General features: G+C 40.6%; 1 protein-coding gene across 3 annotated transcripts in view; it reads right to left on the reverse strand.

Annotated features, from left to right (window-relative positions):
* Positions 1-1,783: 1,783 nt before the first annotated feature.
* The window catches only part of dnajc13 (dnaJ homolog subfamily C member 13), a 41,935-nt gene continuing 17,095 nt past the window's right edge, over positions 1,784-26,623 (reverse strand). Inside the window, exons 8-57 of one of the 3 annotated variants that reach the window (XM_084746749.1) lie at positions 26,189-26,284; positions 25,814-25,905; positions 24,937-25,103; positions 23,963-24,042; positions 23,689-23,858; positions 22,711-22,810; positions 22,444-22,551; positions 21,286-21,441; positions 21,146-21,202; positions 20,937-21,058; positions 20,296-20,371; positions 20,014-20,109; positions 19,775-19,915; positions 18,407-18,424; positions 16,509-16,591; positions 16,258-16,411; positions 15,650-15,753; positions 15,390-15,549; positions 15,241-15,303; positions 14,724-14,825; positions 14,441-14,545; positions 13,959-14,161; positions 13,723-13,807; positions 13,456-13,610; positions 13,086-13,131; positions 12,839-12,993; positions 12,213-12,414; positions 12,003-12,118; positions 11,743-11,821; positions 11,513-11,648; positions 10,958-11,142; positions 10,759-10,833; positions 10,549-10,668; positions 9,601-9,996; positions 9,398-9,511; positions 8,212-8,328; positions 7,859-8,036; positions 7,656-7,747; positions 7,469-7,568; positions 7,269-7,343; positions 7,066-7,178; positions 6,786-6,955; positions 6,617-6,659; positions 5,956-6,129; positions 5,680-5,859; positions 5,395-5,535; positions 5,162-5,305; positions 4,606-4,705; positions 4,214-4,318; positions 1,784-2,327 (exon numbers count right to left, since the gene is read on the reverse strand). In XM_084746749.1, coding sequence (XP_084602875.1) covers positions 4,263-4,318; positions 4,606-4,705; positions 5,162-5,305; positions 5,395-5,535; positions 5,680-5,859; positions 5,956-6,129; positions 6,617-6,659; positions 6,786-6,955; positions 7,066-7,178; positions 7,269-7,343; positions 7,469-7,568; positions 7,656-7,747; positions 7,859-8,036; positions 8,212-8,328; positions 9,398-9,511; positions 9,601-9,996; positions 10,549-10,668; positions 10,759-10,833; positions 10,958-11,142; positions 11,513-11,648; positions 11,743-11,821; positions 12,003-12,118; positions 12,213-12,414; positions 12,839-12,993; positions 13,086-13,131; positions 13,456-13,610; positions 13,723-13,807; positions 13,959-14,161; positions 14,441-14,545; positions 14,724-14,825; positions 15,241-15,303; positions 15,390-15,549; positions 15,650-15,753; positions 16,258-16,411; positions 16,509-16,591; positions 18,407-18,424; positions 19,775-19,915; positions 20,014-20,109; positions 20,296-20,371; positions 20,937-21,058; positions 21,146-21,202; positions 21,286-21,441; positions 22,444-22,551; positions 22,711-22,810; positions 23,689-23,858; positions 23,963-24,042; positions 24,937-25,103; positions 25,814-25,905; positions 26,189-26,284 — 6,000 coding nt within the window. In that variant the 3' untranslated portion in view covers positions 1,784-2,327; positions 4,214-4,262. The remainder of the gene's footprint in view (positions 2,328-4,213; positions 4,319-4,605; positions 4,706-5,161; positions 5,306-5,394; positions 5,536-5,679; positions 5,860-5,955; positions 6,130-6,616; positions 6,660-6,785; positions 6,956-7,065; positions 7,179-7,268; positions 7,344-7,468; positions 7,569-7,655; positions 7,748-7,858; positions 8,037-8,211; positions 8,329-9,397; positions 9,512-9,600; positions 9,997-10,548; positions 10,669-10,758; positions 10,834-10,957; positions 11,143-11,512; positions 11,649-11,742; positions 11,822-12,002; positions 12,119-12,212; positions 12,415-12,838; positions 12,994-13,085; positions 13,132-13,455; positions 13,611-13,722; positions 13,808-13,958; positions 14,162-14,440; positions 14,546-14,723; positions 14,826-15,240; positions 15,304-15,389; positions 15,550-15,649; positions 15,754-16,257; positions 16,412-16,508; positions 16,592-18,406; positions 18,425-19,774; positions 19,916-20,013; positions 20,110-20,295; positions 20,372-20,936; positions 21,059-21,145; positions 21,203-21,285; positions 21,442-22,443; positions 22,552-22,710; positions 22,811-23,688; positions 23,859-23,962; positions 24,043-24,936; positions 25,104-25,813; positions 25,906-26,188; positions 26,285-26,623) is intronic. The other 2 variants (XM_084746747.1, XM_084746748.1) reach the window with 2 other exon arrangements.

The raw sequence follows: 26,623 nt of genomic DNA on the forward strand, positions 1-26,623 counted from the left end.
CGACCAACTGGAAATCAACAGTAGCAGAGAGCAGGAATGAAAGTGTGAGTGTTTTGTATTTCCCTCTTTGCATAGAGATGCATTTATTTAGAGTAACTGTATTTCATAGTGAACAACATACACGTATCTTCTACCAGTGCCAACTGTTTAAAATTGTGGATAAATGATTCAGATGCAGTCAAACTGGACTTTGATATCCCATAATCTTACTTTTGCTTCTCTCTGATCGGACAAAAGTAACAGTTGGATAGCGCTTAACACTAGTACTTTAATATTTAACATGGTATTTGAACAAAATCCTCTAAAATGGGGTGAGAACATTGATGAAGAAAGTTTATTAGGTGCCTGTGTTTCATCCTGACAATCTGCTGCAGATGAGCTGCAACAACGCACCAGTGATTAAATCTAAATATTTAAACACACTCCAACCAAAACCATTTACATTTATGTAAATGTATCCCTATAGATTCATTTACAGTTGCAACCTACAGTATTTGGGTTTACATATATATATATATATATATTTGAGAAAGCAGTTTATTCAAGCATTTACCGATTTAATAAGGATTTTAAGATACATTTACCACTGTTAATAAACACTGTGCTTTGTTTTTCTAGCTGTTTTTGGATATCGTTGTGTGTTCAAAGGCAGAGTGATTTGGATTTGTCTGAGCTGTTTCTAAACGCATCAGGATGTCAATTACCAACATTTTGGGTTGGTGTAAAGTCCAAAGCAAAGCAAAACAAAGGAAGGAACAAAACAAAGGAAATAACAGGCAGATGGTGGAGTTTCTGCAGACACAGCCAACAACACACACTTCTAGTGGGTCATTAATGATGATTAAAAGGAACTGAGTCTTTACTTGTTTTCTTTATGCAAGTATTGCAGATTATACCTTTAATAGCTAATAATTATGTCTTTTTATTGCACATAGGAAACGTGATTGGTTGTAGACCAGCAACTTCCCACTTTAGATGGCTTCTCATTGTCACAACCCATTTACCTGATGAAGGTCTAGTACTGCAAATAAATGTTAAATTGCATATTATAAAGTCTGCAGGAGTTCTTTTGCAACTTGTTGGTCCACTCGTCCAAACTTTTTTAATGTGCAGATGTGCAAAGCGTTTTTTGTTTTATAAATGCCAGCAAACAAAGTTAAAAACAAAACAATAAGCAGCTAATTTTGTTGAAATCAAATGTAAATACAAAAGAACAACACTGTGGATTCCCTTTTATTCTTAAAATTTTATGTACAAGTGTGACTGATTTATTTATTTTTGTAATGTACATTCAATATAGAAAGTTTATATACGCAATATTACATTGAACATTTCACAAATTGCACTAGTCTTTCACATAGATTCATAATCAGAGTCAAAGTCATTCGTCATGTCTTAGCAGAAGCTCATTTCTGGTGGTTATTTATTCACTTATATAAATATTCTAGTGCTTTTTGCATTCTGGGGAAAAGGAGAATTACTTTAAAAAAAAAAAGTGAGGCAGAAAGGGCAGCCTTGAAAGAGAAGAGAGCAGAATGAACGATGAATTAAGATCAGAGGAATAAGAGGCCGGACATCTGGAGAGCAGATCTGTGTGGAGGTCAGCATCAGTCTGAGGGGTCAGTAGAGAAACAGGGACACACATATTTTCTGATTTCTTATTTTTTAACATAGTTTTCCTTTTCCATATTAGAATCCATAATGTAGACTAGTAAATGGCATGTTTAAGTAAGAGGTGGGTAGGTCCAAACAAGGCTAAGTACCCTCTGTTCAGGATTTAGGGTCAGTGTAGCCAATCAGGATATGACAAAGAGGAATAAGATCATTGAGAAGAGACAGTTAGACTATAATAAGCCTCAGTCTTCCAATGTCTTTCTCATGAAAAACAAAAATCTAGAGTAAAAAATATATTCATACAAAAAGTAAACTCTTCTGTGTGTCATTGGAAGAAACAAGAAAAGTAGCACAGAAACAAAACATCCGTTAAAACAATTTGTTTATGAAGACTTGAGTGCCGTTTGTAAAGGGGAGAGGAGAGTGATGCTGGAGGAGGTGTTTTGGAGCAGATTTTGGTGACGGTTGACGGCGGCCCGCTCTCCTCCCCTCTCCTCCGTCTTCTTCTCTCTCCATCCCCTCGTCCGGGAGCTGAACGGTCCCTCTCTGAGCTGTGGCCGTGAAGCCGCAGGGCAGTCTGGGTGGCCTGAGCGTGACGCTGTGTGTGTGTGTCCGTCAGCCTTGGTCTCCAATGTCGTTGTCCACGGGGGGTGGGACGCTGGGCATTACCGTGGTGCCAGTTCCTGCTGTAAGGTAACCCGCTACTCCTGGACCTGCAGGAGACAGGACAGGACGGAGGAAGACGGTCAGCACGGGTGGGGCTGTGTGGGAGAGCTGCAGCACTAGGGGTGAGCTATAATGACAAACTAATCTAAAAGACGACTGTATGTACAGAATGGAGGAAGGGCCACTTCTGATTTTAGTTATTAGATGCTTCTGACAAATGTTGAAGGACGGGTGACAGAGTTTGGAAAAGTTGCTGAATTTGAAGTAATGTCAGAGGATGAAGACAAATGAATATCTGCTCCAGTCATCTGTACTTTCTCTCAGGAATTTGTTTTCCCTTTTCTGCTGCTTATTAATGAAATTACTTTCATGTATTTCCATTGACTGCTGTAGAGTTTTTGTGCCAACATCCAGGTTTGGTCAGTAACCAAGACGTGCAGCCTTTTCTGAGGCTGTTTTTTTCCTGCTGAATATTCAACTGAAGCCAACTTTAGGACGTCTAAACCACAGAAATGTCCAGGAAAATGTGTGGAAGCTGCTAAAACTTATGGAGAAGGACTTGGGTCAGAAGGACAGAGTGCTACGTTTTGCATTTTGGAAATTTAACTATTGAAGAGTCTGATAGTTTACTAGTACAACTTTTTGGATCAAAGTGCCGATCTATCATATAAAAAATTAACGCCTTTCTTCAACCAGTCTATTAAGGACGTCAATTGATGAGAAACTGATTTGTTGTTCAGACAAGTTCATCTTCAGTTGACCAAAACTGACCATCTTGTCCAACAATTGCGAAAAGAGTTTTCAAAATTTACACTTACGAGGCCGTGAATACCACAAGAGGAAAGTGTTCATAGGAACCTGAAAATGGTAAACCAAACTTCATTTGAAGGCAGCAGGAACAGCTGCGAGTTCGGACGTGTTGTTTATGTTAAGCAGCTCTAAAATGGCCAACCTCTGGGCTGATAACACGCTGCGTAAAAACTCTGTTGAGACTTATTTTGGAAAACAGAAACTCAAACTCACATTGTCATCATCATCATCATCCTCACGTCAAGTCATTTCCGTTTCATTATTAAAAGTAATTTTAGAGGTTTAAAACTGAACATATGAGTCTATTAAATTGATGTCATTGACCATTAAAACTGATTGGACAGCAGAATGTTTGTGTGCATGACACGTGCATGTGATGTGAAGGGGGCATCTTGGTCATTAATCAGGCCCTGATAAGTAGCATGTGAACAGAAAAATGAATGCTCTAACTGTAAGTGAACATATTTTCATTTTTAATTTAGATACCTGAATATTTAATAACTGTTAGTGAGATTGTCAAGTCAAGGAGACAATAACTGTAATATTACAGTTCATGTAAACAATACTCATCTGGGTGAAAAAATAATTCTGTTGTCCACATTATTAATTAGTTTATCTAATTTTCAGGAGCTTTTTGATTCTGTCAAGGCAATTCCTTCCAAAATAACACTTGCTTTGTACAACACTGCAAAAATAACCCTGAATTTGGTCCTTTTTATTTTTTTTGTATTGTAAATAAGAATAAATGGTAATTTTAACCCCACACTTTAATTAAAAACTTCAATGAAAAGAGATTTTTCTTTGAATTACTGGCTACATGCTGTGAACTTTTTTTTACTTTCTTCCAGCTCTAGTGTTTTCTAATTGAAACCCATGCTAGTCTCTTGCCCACAGCAGACTGTAAACTCCCTGGCATTTCCCAAATCACATCACATGAGACAGTAATCACATTCATGTGTGGATGTCAGGAACATTTTTGTGGGATAAAGAGTCAGTGGATGGAGATGAAGATGGTCTGACATTATTTTCAGTAATGCGAAGATGGAGAGGGAGGAATGGAAAAGTAAGTGTGGGACAAAGATGGAGGAAAAGAGGGAAGGGCAAATGTCAGGTCAAGGTCTACCTGCATCAGAGCAAGCGAGAGGAGGGCTGCGAGGGCCCAGCTTAGGAGTCTAGAGCCCGCCTCGCAGTGGGCTGCTGGCGGCCAGGAGAGAAGGAGTGGATACCCCTGAGGAGGAAAACGTTGAGGACAAAGAGGAAGAAGGGAAGGGCAGAGCCAGGAAGTTACAGGATGTGGAGAGAGAAAGGGCCGCTGGGTTTAAGCACAAGTGAGGAGTCAGCCACAAGGTGGTGTTTAGGATAAAGCAAAGCATCAAGATTCAACAACAGCAGAGAAAAGACTTACCTTTTAAAACACTCAGAAAAATCATTTAAGAGCTTTGATTGAGAAGAAAATGTCAGGTTTTGTGTTTTGTGAGAGTTTAATAGCAGCTTAAGTTCATAGAAACACTTTACCTGTCAAGTAACCTGCAGTCTGAGACTCTGAGATGAATAGATCATGTTTCTGGTCTTTGAAGGCACTCCACACCGAGGACTTCGCTAGAATCTCATTCACCTGCAAAGCAATTATCGGTTAAGAATTTCAAATAACATGAACAACCAGCATGATGTAATTTCTAACAATTATTGGACACCTGAAGTCGAACATATCAAGCAAGAACGGGAAAGAATTTCACTTTCAAAACTTCAGCAATTAGTGCCCTCAGTTCCCAAACATTTACTGAGTGTTAGAAGAAAAGGTGATGTAACACAGAGGTAAACAGGCTCCTGACCTGACTTTTTTGGAGCGTGTTGCAGGCATCAAATTCAGAATGAGTATAAATTTACAAAAAATTATATAGTTTATTCGTTTGAACATTAAATACCTCTGCACTGCATTTGCAAATCATTGTGATGTATTTTTATTTGCATTTTAAACAAAGTCCCAACTTTTTTGGAACTGGGGTTGTACTCTGCAAATAAAAAACATTACTAATCATCTAAAAGCTTTAACAGTTAATTCCGGCCTTACCTGTTCTCCAAATTGCAGACTGCGAGTCATGGACTTGAGAGCCTTCACTATCTGGGCCTTTGTAGCCGAGGGGTTTTCTAGAGTCTCCAGTCCGATTCCTTCCAGTAGCTTGAGGAGGTATGGAACCAGCTCCACTCTCAGAGCCTGATCAGTTCATTAACCAAACGACGCGGTCATTAAACATGATGCCCATAACAAAATAAAATCAAACAATAATGCTGACTGGTATTTACCTGCGCCACTAGTTCAGTCTGCTCCTTCTGGAACATGCGGTTGAGAGCTTCACAGGCCAGTCCGGCCATGTCGGGCCGACATTTCATCCCGGTCATGAGGGGGCCGATGGTTTCCAGAGAAGCCATGGAGCGCACACACAGCTACAAAAAACAAGTTTTAGCCAAGGAGACAAAACTTCTCTTCCTAATAAATGTCAAAATCTTTTAAACTGGACTTTTAATAAATACAAAGTGTGAAAAAGGGTGTACAGAGTTCAGAGAGTTAAGAAACAGTCATGTCCTGACCTCATTGTCTGACAGCACGTGGAGGAGGCGGATGGAGCTCTTGGGCACGGCGTTGTTCTTGTGGTTGAGTGCTGCCAGGATGCGAGGCAGGTGACCCAGAGGAGGAACCTGATCGGCCAGCTGGCTCTGTGAGCTGAACAGACATACTGCTGCCGTGGTAACCGTCTCCAGGGCCTCACCCTGCAGGAGAACAGAGATGTCAGGAAGAGGTGAAAATCGTTGGCCTGAGACAACAGAATGCTGTGCATTTGTTTTCTCAATAAGGGCGCCGCTCACGTTGGGGTTGTTTTTCTCCAGCAGCTCAGTCAGCGTCTCCAGGAGCGACACCAGGAACTCTCGAGGCTTGCGCAGCACCCAGCCCGGCTGAGCAATGAAGATACGCAGGAAGACACCGCCCACTTCTAGCTCGCCCTGTCCTGCCCCATATGCCACTGTGAAGTCCTCTGGCATCTGAAAACACAAACCAACAACTTATTGTCACATTAAATCAAACACAACGCATTACTGTTTCATGGAAGGATTACGAGACAACAGACCCCATGACTGGGCACACCCACCCTCTGCTAAAAGAGCTTATACAGATTTGAAGAGACACAGTTTTGCAGTTTTTTTGAGTCTCTGTGATAAGTTTGTCTTTTTGAAGTTGTTTTATGTCTCAGTGGTACTTCTTTGTGATCTTTCTGGTAGTTTTACGGCCCCCCTTCATCAATTTGTGTGTCTTTGCCCCTTGTAGTTGTTCTGCATCTATTATAGTTATTACTGTGTCTGCAGTTTTGTGTCTCGTCGTGGCACTTCTGTCTCTTCTTGGTCAATCTGTGTCTCTTAATCATAGTTTTGTGTCTACTTGTAGTCTTTTGTGTCTCTTTATGTAGTCATATGATTGACTTTGGTAGTCAAGTTGATAGTTAAAAGTTAAATTATAAATTCTTACACTTACTTTCCAGTTAACATCAGGATTATCCTTTTGCTGTTTAAAGTGCCTGGAAAAAATTTAAAAAGTAAAGAATTAAGTTCAGTATCATATCACACAGTTAGGAAACATTTCACACCTGACTAATCGACAAGCTATTGGTTAAATATGTTATCGAACTGGACTCATGTCATACTCGAGCATCATCTCCCGGACAGTCGTGGACACTTTCTCCCTTGAGTTGTCGTTCCAGATGAGTTCTGGGTTCTCATGTGTTCCCTCGAATATGTGCACTGCTGCCTCGGCGTTGTCTCGCATGGCGTCCATGAACACACCAGGGAGGAAACGCATCAGCGTTAGACGCACCTGGCAGAAAGCAAACGATTAAAAAAGGATGATTAGGGGTTAGATGAGGATCGGCAATGATGCAACAAGGACATGCATTATTTCACTTCTTATCTATCCATCGCACTGACCTTTGGTCCGACCAGCTTGTCTGAGGTCATCTTGGAGAAGAGCTCTGCAGTCTGCGTGCGGACCTGGGGATGTGTGCAGTTACAGAAGAGGTCGAGCAAGTAGATCAGAGCACCTGGGGAGCAAAGAGATAAGCATGAACATCCAAGCACATAAATATGGAGCAGTCTTCAGAAAAAAACACCCAACACAGAATCACACTGACCTTTGGCCATAGCCTCTTTCACTATCTTTGTGTTAGAAGTCAGCGCATACAAGGTTTCCAGCACCATTTGCCGGCCTAAACGATACAAAGACATGTTTTAATCCAAAGATACAACACTGCAATACTTACAGAGAAGGCAGCAAAGAGCACAAATGATAAACCAGTGATTTTTCTTTCTGTTTTAAGAGTTTTCTTCTTACTGGAGGGGAGGGAGTGCAGCAGCAGCAGAAGGTTGGACAACACCAGCGACTCTGCAATGTTGCTAACACATTCTTGATTTGATGTCACTGTATTCACAACCTGCAGGGGAAAACAATGTGAATAAAACGCAGGGAGGAACATTTTGGGAAACACAGTAATTAGATGTCAGGACCAAATAATCTCTACCTCCAACACCAGCTGCTGTACTCTGCCGGCCCCGTGAACTCGCAACAACGAGAAGAGCAGTTTGAAATGTCCGATGCACTCTGACTCAGAACCTGAAAGGATACGAAGAGAACTGCTTAGAAACATAAGCTCTAAAATTAGGGCGTCTAAATTAAACACCTCGACAACAGGTTGGCCAAGCTGGTTGAAGTGTCATATCTCACCGGGGTTGTTCTTGATGACATTGCGGAGAGCCTCTAAAGCCATCTCAGCGAAGCGGAGCCTCTCTGCGTGCTGCTGGGACTCCACCTTGTTACTCTGACTCATGGCCAGCAGAGTGTGGAGGTACTGAGCCTGGGAGCCGACGTAGTCCAGCAGACTGGCTGCAAACGCTTTCGGGTACTAAAATCAGAGATGGTAGAACACATTATGGCATTAAAAAAAACATTTTACATATTTTTCATGAGCTGATCTGAGCTTGAGTTCATGTTTTATCCTACATAAAAATTTGATGAGCAAACGTTTTTTAAAAAGCAGACTGAATGTGGCTGTGATACCATCTTGTTGTTGTACTCACCTCGAGAGGGAAAGTTGGTTGCTCATTGTAGACCCGCACAAAGATCTCCCCAACTATCAGCTCTTTGCTGTGATCACTGAACACAAACTCTGCACCAAAGCTTTCATCATTCTCTCCCTAAAAAAAAAAGACCAGAGAGAGGATGCAATTTTCATAATATCAATATCAACAGCTTTTTAGATCAATCTCAAACATGGTTGTAGCCTCTGCATCTGGGTTCTCAAAGTTTCTTCTGATTGTTAAAAAAAATCTGAGCACCCAAGAAAAAAAAACACGACCTGTGTCACTTCATCCGAGGAAGTGTTATCTAGCTTACAATAAAAAAAACACCTTTGTCTCTACACGATGATGCATCATGATTGGTATAGTGAAATAAATTTAACTGGTCACTGAAAAAGGGCATTTTAAGAAGTTATTTTTTATTATTTATGTGAATTCTTGAGCGCATTTAGATACAAAAATAACTAGCTTTGAAAATTACAAAAATACTGCAGATTCTAGGAGGGGTGCACCTGAATCCAAATATGTTATTTAAAAAACACAAATAATGTGACAGAAACATATTACTTCTATCTTAAGTTGCTCATTATCATTTGGAAAAAATCAGCTCCATGATTACCTCAACACAGGTAACAAAGCTCACGTCTGCCTGAATCAATCACTAATTTAATGCACCAAGATTATTCCCTCCAACTAAAGGATATTTTTACATACTTTGGTATTTGAGGTTGTATTTTCAAAGCAAAACACATTCATTCTTGATTTGTAAAACTTTTTTTTTTTCAGTTTCAGGTGGTGGTGGGCCTCAGACAGTTTAGAAAACTCAGCGTAGCTAAAAATAAAGAGGAAGAAAGACATGAAAAGTTCAGAGTAAGGATGTGGAAACATTTAATTATAAGCCAATACTAAATCATTTTGATGCTTTGTAGGCACAAGAATTGTTTTGCCAATGAATATCAGGTTAGAAGATAAAACATTTGCCCAATTTAACGTTGCGTCCGGTATAAACCACCACTTGAAAACAGATCATTTTGTTGAGTCTCCAGTATCACTGTTCTGTTTCGTCTTTTATCTATTCTCCGAGTAAAGTGAGGTTTGCCAACCACCACTTACTCTGCATCATTTGTGAGGAAATTTAATAAATAAAGCTTGGAAAAGAAAAAAAGTATATATATTTTATTCCTACCCTTTTGATGTTTCCCTCCTGCTGACCCTCCAGGAACTCCAGCAGCTCCGCTCGTGTTCCGTTGTTCCAGATCAGGTACGGGTTCTCAGAGTTACTATTCAGCAGCTTCAACACCTGAATGCACAACAGGGCACGTAGAGCTCAGTCTGGTGTTGTGGTTTATGTATGTAAACATTTGTATCCACCTGTACAACATACTGTACCTCAGCAGGAGATCCTGTTCCCAGCTTCCTGGAGATGTAGGGTGTCAACATGGCCGCTAAGCTCTTGCGGATGGTGGGGTTCTCTGGAGGTGTTCCCTCGACACCGTTGGTCTCCGACACGGGATTGTTCCCGTCCGGGGTGTGCGGCGTCTGGGCGTAGCCTCCCAGACGGCTGAGAGCGACCAGGCTGAGCTTGGCCAGGTTGTTTGCGACCTCCTGTTGGTTTGTTTCCTGGCTGGCCTGCACGCCGCTCTCCTCCAGGGTGTAGTCGTAGTTGAAGAGGTGGACCAGCAGGTGCCAGAGCACGCCAGCGTGGTACAGATGGGTCTGTAGGAAGAAATCCACGGCGAAGGAGCTCACGCACTGGACCGCCAGGGCAGCGGTTTTTGGGAGACCCTGAGAGGAGGCGAGAGGGAGAACATGAATCCATGAATTTATTGACTACTGTTTGGATCATTTTCTGCTCGTTGTGTGTGTTTATTGCTGTTCATTTATATTTTTTTTTTTTTTTTTTACTACCCATCTACAATTTATTTGTATTGTTTTTCAGTGTGTTCTTCCCTTTTTGTGTGATTCACCTACATGTTTTGTCACATTGAACATATTTATATGCACATGCAATCGTTTATGAAATCGATTCTGTTGATTACAGTAATAAAGTAACGGGATGGGTATTTATCAAACTCAATCTGTGATTTATTGGTTTTTTATGGCTTTAACTACCAAAACAGCCTCTTTAGTTTCTTCAGTAAAGCAAGCGAGAAAATCTTTGTCAACTGCAGGCTCTAAAATGCACGTAGCACCATTTCTAACTGATTCAAGATCTCACAGATAAAATTACAATGACATGATGCTGAAAAATACTGCAGACAGATGGAAGATTTTTATTGTACAGACAGACTTTGTAATTACAGAAATAAGTAAACATAGCAGGTGTGTGATCCTCACCTTTCCATAGAACAAGATGTGACAGAGGTCTCTGATGATATTGGGCAGTTCGATGATCTTTTCCCTGCATTCCTCAAACTGGGCTGCTACGCTGTAGCACTTACAGATGTGCCCGCACACCTGTGGCACAGATAAATGTTGAAGCGTCAGAGAAATCATTACAGGCAGTATTATACATAAGGTGTGACTCAGTGTTTGGTGATATTTTACCTGTACGGCCATGTCATCAGGCTTGCTGGATGCAGTTAACACGGCAACACACCGAGAGAGAGCCTCCAACAACACCTGATTAAACACAAAATTTGATGATTTATGTCAATCACAGTTCCTCAAATCCACACGTGGATGGACCGATATAATGTTCCATGTTGACTGGTCGATATTTCAGGATTTGTGAGTATGTGATTACCTCGATGCCGTTGTCGCGGCGCAGCTCCTCTGCGTTCAGAGCCGAGCAGTTGACAGTGTGGAAGGCCAGTTCAACGGCAGCTGGGAGGAGAGGGGACGTCTTGGAGAAGAGCTGATCATCCTCTGTTTCCATCGTGATCGTTTTGATGAGCATCGGGTATCCCGCGTACTTGTAAGGTTCCAGCTCTGTTTATAGATAATGAAGTTAGTTATTTTTTTACTGAAATCATTCAGCAAAATGTTCCTGAACTTGTTTCTTTTTTGAATGTATATGTAGAAAGAAAATAGCAAAAATGAAAGAAAAGAAAATTGATCCATCCACCAAGGTGTCTACATACATCAGCAAGGTAATGTATGACTTTGAGACTTGTTAATGCCACAGTTTAATGATACTATCTCATGGTAGAATTCCTAATTTCTATGCTGAAGGTCATTTATTACCATGTATTATTATTATTGTGATTGTCAGCCCCCCAGTTTGGGAGCCACTGCTTTAAGAGCTTTTACTAGTAAATTTGAATTTAAGACTTTAAGAACCTGTTGCCTGCCTACGCACCTTGTTTGTGTCGGTTGAACAGGATGCTCTGAGTTTTGAGGATGAGGATGATGTTTTCTGGGTCGGGCCCGTCCACGATTCGTGCCGACTTCGTACAAAGGAACTCGTAGGCTTTGTTGACTTTCTCAAACATTTCCTGAAAGATTAAAGTTGAAATGAAATCTGTGGGTAAAGCTACAGGATGTAAGCACGAACGTATACGTCATGTCAGTAATGATCTTTATACGTACTCTGCCCTCGGGGTTCTTGTCAGGATGGTACTTCTGCGCCAGTCTGAAGTAAGCTTTCCTGATTTTACTCTCCTCATGCCTGAAGACAGAAACACAAACACTTCTTGAGTCCTACTATCCAACTGACATTATCCAACTTATTTTTTCCTTCCACACTCCACCAACTTCTTCGTCTTCACCCACATCCGCCACATTTATTGCCACTCATCAATAAACATGATTCAGGACACAAGACGAATAACAACTCAAAGGCCACTCACTGCCCCTGTCCTTTGGGGAGGTTGAGGACTTCGTAGGCGTCATCTACAGACATAGACGGAGGCTTTTTCTCCACCTCCCTCTTCCAGGCTTCAAGAGTGTCTTTTAGCAGCTTCACCTGTAGAAATAAATGCAGTGGACTTTAAAAGATGTCTTAGAAAATACAAGCAGGACATTTATAAGCTTGGATAAATAAGGAAAAAGAGACATACAGGGTCTCGAATGGGCCAGTTGGGGAAACGAGTGGTGTCACACAGATGTCTGAGGTAGTAGATGTTGCAGAAGAGCTCGTTGTCCAGCTGAGGGAAACTGATGACAGGGATGGGGCAGTACTGGTAGAGGGCCCGCGTGTTACTCTGCAGCCTGGGGCTGAAGTCAGCTACGTGGGCTGCAATCTTCTCGATCATCATCCGCCTGAAACAGAGAGGTCAAACACAATGTGTTAAAATTTCTATTGGTCACGACTCTCTATATATTAGCTGGATTTCCACCCAAAGTAACCAGAGCTTATAGTCTCAAGAGCAACTTTTCAATAATCTGAAGGGTCTGTCAGCCCATTTTGCCAACTAGGGGCAATTTAGGCCTATCAAAGTCATATTTAAGACACGTGAAGGCCTAAAATCCACTTTATTAGATTTTAGACTTTTGAAGGAACTGCTGAAACACTGTCACCCCAAATGTCCTGTACTTTTGCAAAGTAGCAAGTAGCAAGAACTTTTTTGGAGGTGATGTTTCCGGAGTTCCTCCAAAGGTTCCTAAACCCTGCAGAAAGTTCCTGTAAACAAAGCTAATGTCTTTTAAGGCACACTAATTAGACATAATATAGACTAATATCTACCTCATTTCACTGCTCCAAATGGCCTCAGGTGTGTCAAATTCTCCGAGGAATATCTCAGAGATGCGTTCAGCCTCGTAGTTCTCCAGGTAACAAACCATGGCCTCAGGCAGCACCGGACCCAGAACACTCCGCTGCACTATGTCCTGACCCTTAGACTGTGGAGGAGGCACATCAGACACATGTCAAAAGGTAATTGGAATCAAACAATAGAATCTGTTGCAATTCATGCAGGGAAAATCTACTTTACCTCCTCTGATTTGAAGGCTTGTTTCAGATGTGTGTACTTCAGGAACCTGAGGGAAGCACAAAAATGTCTCATTAGATCAAAAATCAAAATCAAAAACCTTGTTGCTAGTGTCAACGTGTAAAATAGTCCTCCTAGTGTAATATTTAATTTGTAATTTAAATTTTGGTTTAAAGTAAGTTTGAGTGAAGAGGAACCTTAAGTTGTTTTTTCTTAAAGCAAAAATCAAACTACTGAAATCAAATTAGGATGAAATGTCAATGGAATAATTAGATATGTAGAATGAGAACATGAGATCATAATAATAAATAAACAAGCTCTCAAATCCATCCTGGTGATAACTTAATAACTTGTTTTTGTTGCATGTTTTCACCTTGCAACAGGAAGCACATTGGATCCTGTGTACATCATGATGAAGAAGAAGACTCCAGTTAAATAGAGGCGCTGCAGATTCGGGTTGTCCTGCATCACCAGGTACAGGACGTTAGCTACCTTCTCCACCAGGATGGGGTCAAATGTCAACAGCAGCTGCAGTGGACAAAGAAAAACAATGCCATTTTATTTAATTCAGAAATTCACCCAAGCGGATATGACATCATTTTATAGACTTAAAAAAATCAGAATCAGATTATGAGATTACCTGAACGATGTGAGGGAGGCAAGCGTTGTCACTGATCATCCTCTTGATTTTGGGTAAAGGACGGATAATGGCATTATCTTGGTCCCTGAGCAAAAAGCAAATAAACAAGTATGTTATGGTCATAGTCTAACAGTTTAATGTTTCAATAAAAAAACACATACTAGATTGCTTGATGTACAAATTTTATAATACCATGAAAAGACATTTTCAAAAAGGAGGTATGTTCTTGCACCCACCTGCTGGGGTAGTAGGAGCACATGGTGATGAGCATGTTAAGGATTAGTGTAGCCAAGTCGGACTCATTCATCACTGCCTGTCCAGTGGCCAAGAGGCACCATTTTAGCTGTGGGATCGCCTGCAGGGGACGCCAACCGTCCATCCCCTGAGCCCAGCAGCGCGTCTTTGCTGTCAAGACACCTGTGTTCCAAAACTCCTGCATCTGGATAAGGAAAAGTAAAAACACAACACAAAGATGAGTACAGGAGATTGCTGCAAAGGAACATAACACAGTAACTGCAAAAGGTCAATAAAAATCAAACAGATGCAATGATTTTTCCAACATGTGTCCTTGAGATTACATCAAAATACATTAGAGGTCAATTTTTCCTCTATATTATAATAAAGAAAAAAAAACAAATTAGTATCTGCACAAACAAGACGTTATTAGATTTACCAGCATTATATTACATTAGAGGGGCATTTTAAGGAGAGCACATACCTCCTCAAAACTGAAAGGCCCTCTTCTTTCTTTGTCTGCGTTACCGAAGTACCACTCCTTCTCGCTCTCCCTCTTCATGTCTGGCGCTGCCTCCAGCACGTTGCTCTGTGGAAATTAAAAAGGCCTCTGTTTGACACTCCAGACAGATTAATTAAGATTTTTACACGCGGGTCAAGGTTGAGTTAAATCTCATCTACAGCTCATGGGGAACTACAACATCATCAGATATATAGAGCCATTCTTGTCCTATAATATAACTGAAAAGCTAAAGCTGTGAGTTCACCTGTAGGGGCACAGTAGCTCTGCTGGTATGCAGATGGGCCAAGGTGAGCAGATCCACCAGTATGCGTACTCCGTTTGAGTCCATCACCTCCTTTACATTTTTCTGCAAAGAGAAAAATTAATTATTACTTAAAATGGAAAGACAGAAAATGTTATTTTCCTGTTTTTGTGTCTATCTGACTAAAGGGGACAAAAAATTTGCAGCCAGCAGAAGTGAAACTCAGCTACAACAAAGTCCCTCTGAACAACTGTGCACTTACAAAGAAATTCCATTGAAAGTGCTTGTTTTTTTGGCCACTGACAGGCTCAGATTGCTATTTTAAGAGTCTGACAACATTATGGAAAGGATCCCTATGGAGAAAGACCCTTTTCAAAACACAGGAACATTTTTGTTTAATCAGAAACAGGGGCTGTCTTGCTCTGTTCAAAACAACCAGACTCCACTGATATAAAATACCAAAGTTGCTCTCTTAATGAGCAGGCGACTCCGAGAGGCAGTGTTGCTTTGAAAAGCTTACCTTGTTGAGAATGAGTTTGTTGAGGAAGAGGATGAGTCTGTCTCTTTCCAGTTTGTCTGTGCACTGCAAAAACACACAAGTATTTTGTATTTCAGGATTAATTTAAACACACAGAAACACTTCCACTGCAGGAGTTTGCCTGTACTCACTCGGTCCAACATGCCCACAATGTATTTTGTGTCCGTGAAGGGGCCGATCTCCTCGTAGCACTTCCCGTAGACTATAGCGAGCGCCTGCAGGCACAGGCACTTCATCGTAACTTTGGGTGTAAGCAGAAAGCGATGGTAGAGTTCATTGAAGAACTCGTATCTAAGAGCAAAGAGAGGCAGAAGCACACATTATCTTTTAGGATTCAGTGCAGAATGATAATATCAGGGCAGCTGGTCGGGTTGTCGTTTTGCCGTCTTACGATCTCTTGATGGCGTTTGATTCTTCGTTTTCATCCTCCTCAAGTAGCAGACGCAGGTAATAATCCCCGATCTTTATCTCATCTGAAAGGCACTCGTATTTCACCTGCAAACGTGAACATACACACACAAATTTAGCTCACAGTGTGTTTTTGAGTTTTAGACATAATACTGAGTGCTTCTCTCTGGGATTAGGTTTAGAGGTCTGGCCTAAAACTCCAGCAGTGCTTTAGAGATACAGATGGTTCTAATTATGGAAGGATGATGAGACAACAGGTCCCTGGACACAGACATGTTAAAGGGCCCAAACCCGTCCTTTAAAAGGAGCACACTCAGACTGTAACTTTGTGCCCCCCTCATAGTCATTTTTTGTCTCCTTGTGGTACTTTTGTTGCTCTATAGTTGTTTGTGGTATCTCTGTGTCTTTGTGGTCATCTTGAGTCTGTTTGTAATCATACGATTAACTCTGCACTTTAAACAGATGCTGACACCTTGGGCCACTGGACCTGTGCCCAGTGGGGCCCGATCAGTAATTCATTCATCGTTCTAACAAAATTAGTCATGGGATCCAGGAAGCGATGAGTGTAAAATTTTCCCGTTGAGCACAAACCTCAAACTCCTGGTGGTTCCAGGAAATGACGGTGGCACTGCCAAGCTCGCGGTCCACACTGAATGCACGCATCTCCCCCTCCAGAGCGTCACGCAGCTCCTCCCTTGTCTTCAGGTTCCAGATGAGGTTGGACCGAGCGTGGTCGAGCTGGAATCTGGGGACAACAGAGGAGCAGGTTAAGACAGTGGGCTGAAAAAATATGTTTTGCAGCCTGTTGTGTAACTTTAAGGTTGGAAGAAAAGCAAGTAGACCTGTAGTAGAAAAGCTCCCAGTTGACTTCAATCTTTATCCTCTGCCGTCTCTTCCTCAGGATGACGGGCTTTTGGTTTGGGTTCTGAAAACGACCAAAAGACACAAAACTTTGAGGAACCGTTTCATGTTCATTCACAGCATTCAATATGTGTCCTTTTTCAGTTTATGGCATGAAGAGAGGGGTGAAGATAAAATGACATGAATACATGAATAACATTTTACACAGACAAGAACACCAGAAACGACATGAAGAGAACCAGTATGGATGACAATGAAACAAAAAAATATTTTTCAGAAGGGAGAAAGTCAGATATTAGAACAAATAAACAAGCAAAAAACACACCTCAAAACAATGTCATCGTTACACAAACATAGAAAATAATGTTTTGACACACAAAAACCAAGCTGGGATCCCAACATTGGGTGTGTTCTGTAATTCTTGCTGGGCGAGACAGATCTTTGCAGAGCAAGCAATGTCGCCTTAGTGCTTGCTGCTCTGTGTGAAAAGTGTCCTGAGATAACTTCTGATTTGATTTAGTGCTGTATAAATAAAAATGACTTGTAAATAAATTGACTTTATACAACATGTGATGCATTTTGTGCTTCTCAAAATTATAACGGCAATTTTCATAAATCTGTTTATTACTGTTGCAGAGAGGAAGTTACTACTCAAGCCTTTCAATTGCAGCTAACTTATTACTTGCATTTTTTCTCTCTTTGCATTATCAAAAAGGGTGTGGACAATGTAACATTGCTGACAGCAGGGCCATTCAACTTCCAAGAACATGTTGGTTGAACAGAAATATCACTGTGAGTTCATGGGCCAAAATACTGTCAATTATTTGCTGCAAATAAGTCTTTCAGTTTAATGATAATAAATTACTGCATGGAAGAAAGCAGTCATGTGCATCCCTTATCTTTCACGTTAATGGATTCATGGTTATGACCAAGGACCACTTGAATCCATTTAAAAGATTCTAGCAGGCCCTGTGCTTTCCTTCTGCAGTCCTCCAAATCCTCAGAAAAACTGGCAGAAAACAAGCCCTGACTTGACTTGTAGTGCCTCTTTACAAAATATTCTTTTATCACAGCATCAGTTTATTACTTGTTGGGGCTGGCAAAGTAAATAAATACTTTGTGCGATTTTCACAATCAACTTTGCCCCTTTATCTTTGAGAGAGACTGGGAGCTTGTTGTTAGTTTAACTAACGCAAATTTCTCTGTGGCTGACTGACCCAGCATGCAACATGAGGCTTGACTGAGGGAACGGCAGGTGCACAGCGGGTGTTATCTTATTGCAGCCAATCACAGAAAACGGGTGCTTTAAAAAAAAACATAATCAATACCATATTGGTCCAGATCCTGCAGTCTGTGGTTGGATGTCTCAACATAGCTCAGAGATATTTACCTTCGTTTTTATTTATCATATTAGAGACATGCCAGTGTGATTTGCAGGGAGCCTCTTGCGGGCCATAGAAAAATTCAAAAGGGTCAAATTCAGCCAGTGTGCCGCTGGTTGAACAGGCCTACCTTACAGGCTGCTTGGCAAAGGTCCTTCTGTTAATGGTAATTATACTCATGTCTTAAACTAAATAGGGTTATAATTTATTGATGGCAGAACACTACAGGAAATGTCCTCTTACTGACAGTAAGATACCAACAGACATGTTTCAGATCCATGCTTTTATTATCTGCTGTATAATATCATATTGACCTATTTCTGTTTTCTTGCATCTGTTTGAAGCCACATGTGGAAATCCCTTGTGAATAAAAGGTCATCGCCTGTCTGAATTAGAAAACACACTCAATATATCACAGGAAGATGGAAAACTGGTTTGGTGAAGAGAAAGAGCATGGAAAGGAAACAGCATGGATCCCATTGGTCAGTCCTACTTACCAGGTTATTTCTGTCCTGCTGCATTGTTTGACAGCAGAGAAACCAAACAAGACACAAGGGGAGGGTGGGGCAGAGACAACACAGAGAGATTATTGTTCCTCAGATCAAACAGGGATGAATCGAAACAAAAAGGGTCACAGGTCACTAGAGTAACATCATACTAAGAGACTGAAGTACAGAACTATCACTACAACCAACAAAAAATTGCTATAAATACATATAAATGGAGCATATGCTGCAAACAGGAAAGGATGATTGGGATTAGGGAATACTTAGTGAAAGCAAGCCAATCTAAACATGTAGGTGATCAGCCATTTTGAGTCACTTGAAATGAAAATGTAGAGAAGGAAGGAAGCCAGGTGGCATTCAGGTGAAGTCAGTTTTTTAGGTTAAAGTTTCATTCGAAAGTAGATTTAGGTCTTGTAGAAACATCAAAGAGCAGTGGCCCAAGGTTTTATTAAACCGTCTAGAGGAAACCACTAACCTCAACACACTCGCACACTTTCTATGACAACAACTCACACAAGTTCCGGCAGAACCTTGGTCGACTTTCTCCTTTCCTGTTTCTTGTATTTGTATGCTATGTGCTTGGCTTGTATATGTTGAAAAGAAAACCATATTCTGAAGATTGTTATAAGATGTTACTGAGGGATCTGTAAAAACCTGAAGTTAGCTAATGTTAGAAAATTATGGCTGCTAACTAAGGAAGAATCAATTATTACATATAATTCAAACGGGAGGACCTTTGGTCACATTCAAACCAGGGATTGCTTTTATACCCAAAGTTCTTAATTAGAGTGTTTTCTTGCACAAAGTGCAGTGGGTTTCAATTTAGTTTTTATTCAAATTTAGTGTAATTTTCCCCCAAAACTCATGCAAAATTGAGACTGAAATTCATTGAACTTTATAAAAGTAATGCTAACTTCAAAATCCAATCACGTTTTAACATACAAACATAATTATTTTTCAAGACCTTTTTGTTTCTGAGACTTTTTGGGGACCCACAAACACCCTCTCAGACACACCTGTAACAGAAAACTTTTCACAGAGCTTAAGAAGAAATGTCTGTTAAACATATATGAAAGTTAAACAGCAAATATGCAAGGCACAGAAAAATCAGATGTGATCTTGACAGGTACGGTTTCCCCAACGTCAGGCAGCGTCACAGCTCTCACTGCTATTCATGCAAAATAAAGGCAGCAGCTGAAAAGTGTGTTATTGAGTTTGCCTCTGGATTCTGCAGCACTGTTCAGCATCAGCAGGAGGAGGAGCAACAGACAGAGACACCTGAGCAAACAGTCAGCAGCAACAGCAGCTTGTCTGATAGCAGGTAAACCAGCTCCTTTGTGAAGGAAGATAAATCCTCACCTCCTTCTGGGCTATGCCCATTTTATCTCTCCAGTGCATCAACACCAGATCAGCCTTCTCCTTGGCAAACTTCTCCACCTCTTTGGCTGCTTTTCCTGCTATCCGCTGCCACTCAGGCACCTTGTTTCGATTTAGCTGGTCCTGTGGGAAACAAATACAAAACACCAATTACAGATGTCAAACTCTTTCTTTTTGAGATTTTTGTTCACTCTGCAGATGCGATGTGTTTGTTCAGGTACCGTGGCGATTTTCAAGTTGTCACGGATGTGCATTCTGTCCACATCTTTCTCCGGCACTGCGTCAGGACTGTCCAGGTACGCCAGCAGGCCTGTCGGCTACGAGCACACAAGACAAAGTGAAATGGGTAAACACTTATACAGAGTGCCTCAGCTGCCAAACAGAAGCATTGGCTTACATCCTGGAGTACTCTGCCCGTATCACCATCATTATACTAATAGATTCTGCCATGAATAACGACAGGCATCAAATATTTGTTTAAAAGTCTGGACTTGCAGCCTTACCAGTATTCTCTTCAGAAGATTCATGGCAACAGGGTTCTCTGCAGTCCACAGGCCCACAAGGTGACGACTTAGCTGCCTGATAAATAAAATTTTGAGATAAGCAGCTAAACCATTTTGTTTTTGCTTATATACAGAAGCCTTTTCTACTGTTATATGCAATAACAGGGTTTTCCCTGCCTATATAACTCAAAGGTGGGCCACCTTTGTATTCTTGGCTGCCACATTTGTTGACTCTTCCAATAAAAAATGCAAAGGATTCTTTTATGCCAATGTCTTTGCGCTTTTGCAATATTAGTGAAAATTATGATTGATAAATTGTTCTAAATTGATCTCATGCAGCACACCTATTTTGATTTCTGATGTGAAATTAGTTTATTTTACATAAATGTTTGAATAGAATGCCTGAATGCGTTCATTCCTGGTCTGAAATATTTGCTTTTTTTTTTGTTCTATCTTGGTATAACCTTTAAATCACTTTTGTATGTCAGATCATGACTCTCTGTCACTTAAGGGCTCTGTGTGCACCGTGCACACCACATGTTCTTTAGCCTTTGCCACCTTTGTCTTGTATCCAGGGAAAACCCTAATTGTGTCAAAAATCCGGATGACTAAGTGACTGTGTGGATTTATTGAGTTTGGACCTGTTGGTGAGCATCCGCTGGTCGCTGCTGATGGTGAACAAAGATGTGTGCAGGTGTCTTGGCAGAGCCCCTTCACTCAAGGCCAGCTCCTGCATCTTAGTGGCTATTTCCTTGTCTCCCTCCTAAATTTGAACAAACACATGATGGTTATCATCACAAAGCATCAGCACTGGAGTCAATCATCACACCAAACACACAGGAAGGCTCACCTCAATAATAGCTTTCATCACCAGGCCTGCTCCCTTCACTATCGCCATAGAGGGATGCTAGAGATAAGAGCAACTTAATTCAATAAACAGGCATCCACTGAATTTACATCACTCAGCATGCGTTCACATAAGTGATTTACCTGGAAGAGTTTGAACAATGTGCGTCCATTGGAGGCAACCATCTCAAGCAGCATGTCAAACTGCTGCCCCTCGGTGGTTTCGCTGTACGGGGCGCAGAGGGCGAATGTTAAGAAGTCCAGTAAGGAGCTGATTACCAAAGCTCCTGTTCCATGGTCCTGGAAAAAAAGGAATGACACCTAATGTTTAATAACTATAACAAAATATGTCTGTCAACAATCTTTTTCCATGATTAAAACAAGACACTGATGGCATTAAATATTAACTGTGACTATAATCAACATTGCAATATTGGTGACTAAATATTTTTATTGACAAAAAAGTGGATATTAAATATAAACAGTTTTTTTATGCAGCGGTTTTGTTTCCAGTGCTTTATGCACTGTATCAGGACTACACCAGCAGAACACAATGAGCACAAGGAAGACTTTGGGCGACCATTAAACTGGTAACAAAAGGTTTTATTGTCTGTACAGCTCTCATTGTTTTATAATAGTTTTAAAGAGAGTATTGGTCCTCTGGGTAGTTGTTGTTTGGGTGCATGCTGCAAAGCTGCATTCATATTCTTTGAACCTGTTTTTCATCAGATAATTAAACTTGACTAAACTGACAAATAATATATGGATTTTGGCTAGAGCAGTTTGACTGAGGTGTTCATTAAAATCTGATGACTAAATATAAAAAAGACCAAAATACAGTTTTCATTTCCTTAAGTCAGACTGAAATAGTGACAGTCATGAACCAAAATTAGCACCAGCCAAATGCCGGTAAAATATGCAGGTGGCTGGTAGGTTTGTTTCACTTTCCAACAAAAAGAACAAAATATAATCTATTGAATGGCTCATAAAATTTGAACACTGACTATTCATTTGGTTGGTGGACAAAAAAGTTAATTTTTGACTCTGGTTATGGCTTTGTTTAACTAAGATAAGACTAACATGTCCAGACTTTTAGTAAACTAAACTTGACTTTAAAAAAGAAGATGAAGTTGACTAAATATGGTAAAAAGTACTAAGTAAAAAAACACAAAAAAACAGTACAGCTAAGATTCTGAATATTACAGAAGAGGTTTATGAAACTATATGAAACAAGTTTGTAATACAAATTTCATTATTCTCCTGAGGCTGCAATCAGCTCGCTGACAACAGAAAGAAATGTACCACATTAGTGATGAATTTTTCAAGGAGGTTTTCAAGGAATTTCTTTGAGGACAGCAGAGAGGCCTTGTTGAGCTGCTCCTGCCTCAGGTCATAGTCATCGTGCATCGGCTGCAGAGAAACATGAGAGAAAAGGTCTCAGCCAAAGATGCCAGTACCAGTGAGTGGAGCTTTCACACAAAATCCTGACTTGGATCCACAAAGAAGACAAACATGGGTGATATTTATAAATGCATTTAGTTGATGTAAAGATATTAAGGAGATACTTACACACATAAGAGCACAGAGCATGTCTACAGCAGCATGTGTCACACCATTGTTGTTCCGTTTTAAAGCTTTTACCGTCTTCACTCCCAACTTTTCCCTGAACCTGGGACACACAAACATACAATCACAGATTTAGCAACACTACAAAAACGAACATGCCTTGAAAAGGCTGAGAAACACAAACAACAGAATATAAACCATACAAATACAGCATAATTTAAACGAGGTCTGGGGTTGGATACACAAAGAATTCATTGCTCCAGAAGTGGCTTGTTGTTTCTTTTGCTCATAAAGTGTCACAGCATCTTCCTGTGAACTAGTAAGTGTAGCAGCATAAAAGAGATTTTCCTTGAAGCAAAAATATTATGCATTTATAATGATCTGTGTCTTGTGGTTGGGTGGGGGGAAACACCAAGCTACCTTAGCAATGAATCTTTCAGGAAAACCAATTATGGCTCATTTGCCTCACAGGAACGAATAATAAACAGTAAATACAGCTCCTCTCATACATCTCAGTGACCCAGAGAGACTACTAGGATCTTAAATATAATGATATACAGGAATTTAAAGGATAGAGAGGGAAATGCAGATAGTGGAAGAGAGATGGAGGCACAAAAATAAAGAGTATGAGATGGCCAGAGTGGAAGGTCAAGACAAATCGAGGCAGACAGCTGAGTGACATAACCTCCCTTCTGAAGTGCCTGTCTAAAGGCCTGGGATGAAAGACCGAAGATAAAAGAGGAGAGGGCTGATCGACAGACAGCTAGAAAGACTCTGGAGGAGAACAAGAAGGATAAGAAACAGGCAAAAAGGGCAGACTGAGATGTATGGATTCATATTTACGTTGCATCTGTGACTCCAGACCCTTGACCAGACCTTGGAATGACAGAGCATGCCTGTTAACAGCAGCTCAACATAAAGTGTACGTCAAAAAAATAAAAAAAGCAAGAAGGTGAGGTGGGATAACGGCCGCATTCTTACTTAGGCAGCTGTGTGAAAGCCTGGAAGCCAGCCTTGGAGGCCACCAAGCGTCGAATGGCCTGGAAGTGGCTTTCCAGCTCAGAGTTAAGTGCCGGCAGCTCGGCCTCCTGGGATAAAAGAGCCAGGATGGCGTTGTTGATGAGCTTCTCTTTGTTCTCAGAGAAAAGACCCTGAAGAGAAACAGAAAGAGAGAGATAAAGGTGGGGAAATGAGTGTGGATCCTGCTCAGGCAGAGGGAAGGACATAAATCACACAGGAATTTGAACACACTCACATCTTGGGTTACTGCATGCAGCACTCCACTGTAGGATATGTTGGCGTTGAATCTGAACACTGCATCCGCAAAGTTTCCATCTGAGCGAAGGAAGGAGGGATGGAGAAATTAAACAAAGGAATATATCACCTCAAAGATTTGCGACAAGATGAACTGAAACTTGCAACTACTTGCAATGTGCAGGTCTGAAAACCTGCCAGTTTACACCAAGACAACTAGATGAGATGGTGTAGTGTCTCTATAGTAACTATTCTCTGTACTTCAGTGCTAACAGCTGACTAATGTTTTTTTGGTGGGTGAATGTAATTTGTAGAGTCTTAAAATATGAATGTTCACAGTGATAGTGAGTTACTTGTTAAAGTTGTATTTGAAGTATTGATGAAACTGAGAAAATATAAAAGATAGTGTGTGACAGTGAATGAGAGCGGAGTAGAAGGTGTGAAGTTTCCAGTTTAGCAGTAAATTTTAAGGCTTGTGTCATACACAGACTTCCTGTAGGTCTTTCACAAGTTAAATTTAAGACTTTTCATGACCGCCTAAATCTGCCATTTCCGACAGTTTGCAACTGACTTTATCAACTGACTTCTGTTGAAAACAGGTGACCTCCCATGGTACCAATGTACAACAGTTTCTGCATCTCTAAAATTTAAAACAGATCTTATTTTTGCAATATTTCTGAGGTGATGGAAAGTGAATTACCACACAAACATGCTGATGTTTAGCAGGTATTATGTTTACCATCTTAGTTTAGCATGTTAGCATGACATTATTTGCTAATTAGAACAACAGAAGTACAGCTGAGACTGAAGAGAAAGTCATTAGTATTCGGCCATAAAAAGAAAAAGTGGCCTAACCAAAGCGACAGATGAAAAATTACAGGATCTCTGAAGTCAGTAGGATTTACCCTCTGGGGATCATGGATCTATGATAAAAAAAATCCATGAATCTCATGAGACTGAAGGGTTTAGACTCACTCGGAGGTGCTGCCAGGAATTTGAGATGCAAACTCTCCACCTCCTCATCCACGGGCATGCTCAGCAGGCCCCATCTTTGCCCTCGCTGTGTGGGGGCCATCTTGACACACACGTCCCTGTTGCCTGATGCGCGGACTCCATCGAGTAGGCTGGCTAACAGGGAGTCCCTACAGACACACAAACTAACTCAGCTAAATGCATTACAAACGATCTGTGTTACGGAGAGAGAGCAGCGAGCGCACAGTAACAGGAAAGAGTTAAGGAGGAAATGCAGCAGACACATGCACACAGGCGAATTACTCATCATGTAAATCACTCATTCTTTAGAAAAGGGACAAAAATGTTGGAAGAGGTTCTTCAGTTATGCTGGGAATATATATTTTAAAGGTCAAAGTCTTTATCTTATCTTATCAGCCCATCTCTAAGTATAGAGAGAGAAAAAAGACATTTAAAACAAAGATGATTATAGTAGTATATTTTACATTTATGTTATCAGTCAGAATTATCAGTTTTAGATTTTGAAGGCTTTAAGTTCAGAATTCTTGTCTGAGACAATAATAATTGTAACTTTATTTAAACAGCACCTTTAAAAACACACTTTATTCACTTTAGTTTTTGTTAGTTTGCTTGAAAAGACAAAGTAAAAAATATTAAGGCAGGCTAAAACATTTAATAAATTACTTATGTTTCATATACATAAAAAATGGAATTACAGTGTTAGTAGTAATAATTTTTAAGTTTTTCTTGGCAGGACATGATGTCCTAATTCTCAAGAATGGGTGAAATACAGTAAACAGCACTGAAAAATAGCAAAAACATAAACATTGGGCAAACCCACAGGACCATAAAGAAAAGTGTATGAGTTACATCTGCGTACCTTTCTGTGGAGGAAAACTTCCTGATCTGACCTCTGATGAATTCAACTGTGAACACCTGAGGGTTGTCTACATCACAGATGAGAGCAAAGACCTGAAGGGAGAGACAAGAGGACAAGAGTGAGAAAAACAGAGGGAGGGAGCGGAGGGCGGGGGGGACTTCACTCATATCACACAGACTCAAGTGCTTTCATCCAAGCTGTTAACTTACAGTGATGCAGTTCATACATAATGAAACAAAGACCAGCAGCTCAATTAACATTTATCTTCACGGGAGTACGACACAGACTGAACAAAACGCTCTTCTGTATTTGTGTTTCAGCCTGAAATTTTTATGAATTGCCGTTGTTGTTTTGGTGTAGTTTCTGAGTGCTCACCTCTCCGAAGGGTTTGATGGTGACTATGTTGTATGAGGCTGGGTCTCTCTCCACTAGACATGTCTCTGTCAGGGCCAGTATACGCTTAACAGGCTCCTACGGGAAGACAAAAGATACACACAAAGATAAGGCATAATACTAACAAAACTGATTAAATATGTACTACTTCATGAAAGAAATAAGAAATATAACTTCAGAGCACAAGCAGGTGCTGAAACAGTGGATACTTCTAAATTATAAACATTATAAGCATCACAATAAGATACCTGAATATTTTCCATATGAACAATAGATCCTGTCAAACAATTTGCTAATTGTCAACATAACAGTGTGCCATTTCATAGAAGGTGAGAGAGTTATAGTGACGGGGAGGATAACCAGGACATTTGGTTGGTTAATTAGCTAATATTAAGTTGGTAGATGTAAGGTGTAAAT

Source organism: Lutjanus erythropterus, chromosome 21 (assembly GCF_056507025.1).
Source record: "Lutjanus erythropterus isolate fLutEry1 chromosome 21, fLutEry1.hap2, whole genome shotgun sequence".
Classification (NCBI taxonomy): domain Eukaryota; kingdom Metazoa; phylum Chordata; class Actinopteri; order Lutjaniformes; family Lutjanidae; genus Lutjanus; species Lutjanus erythropterus.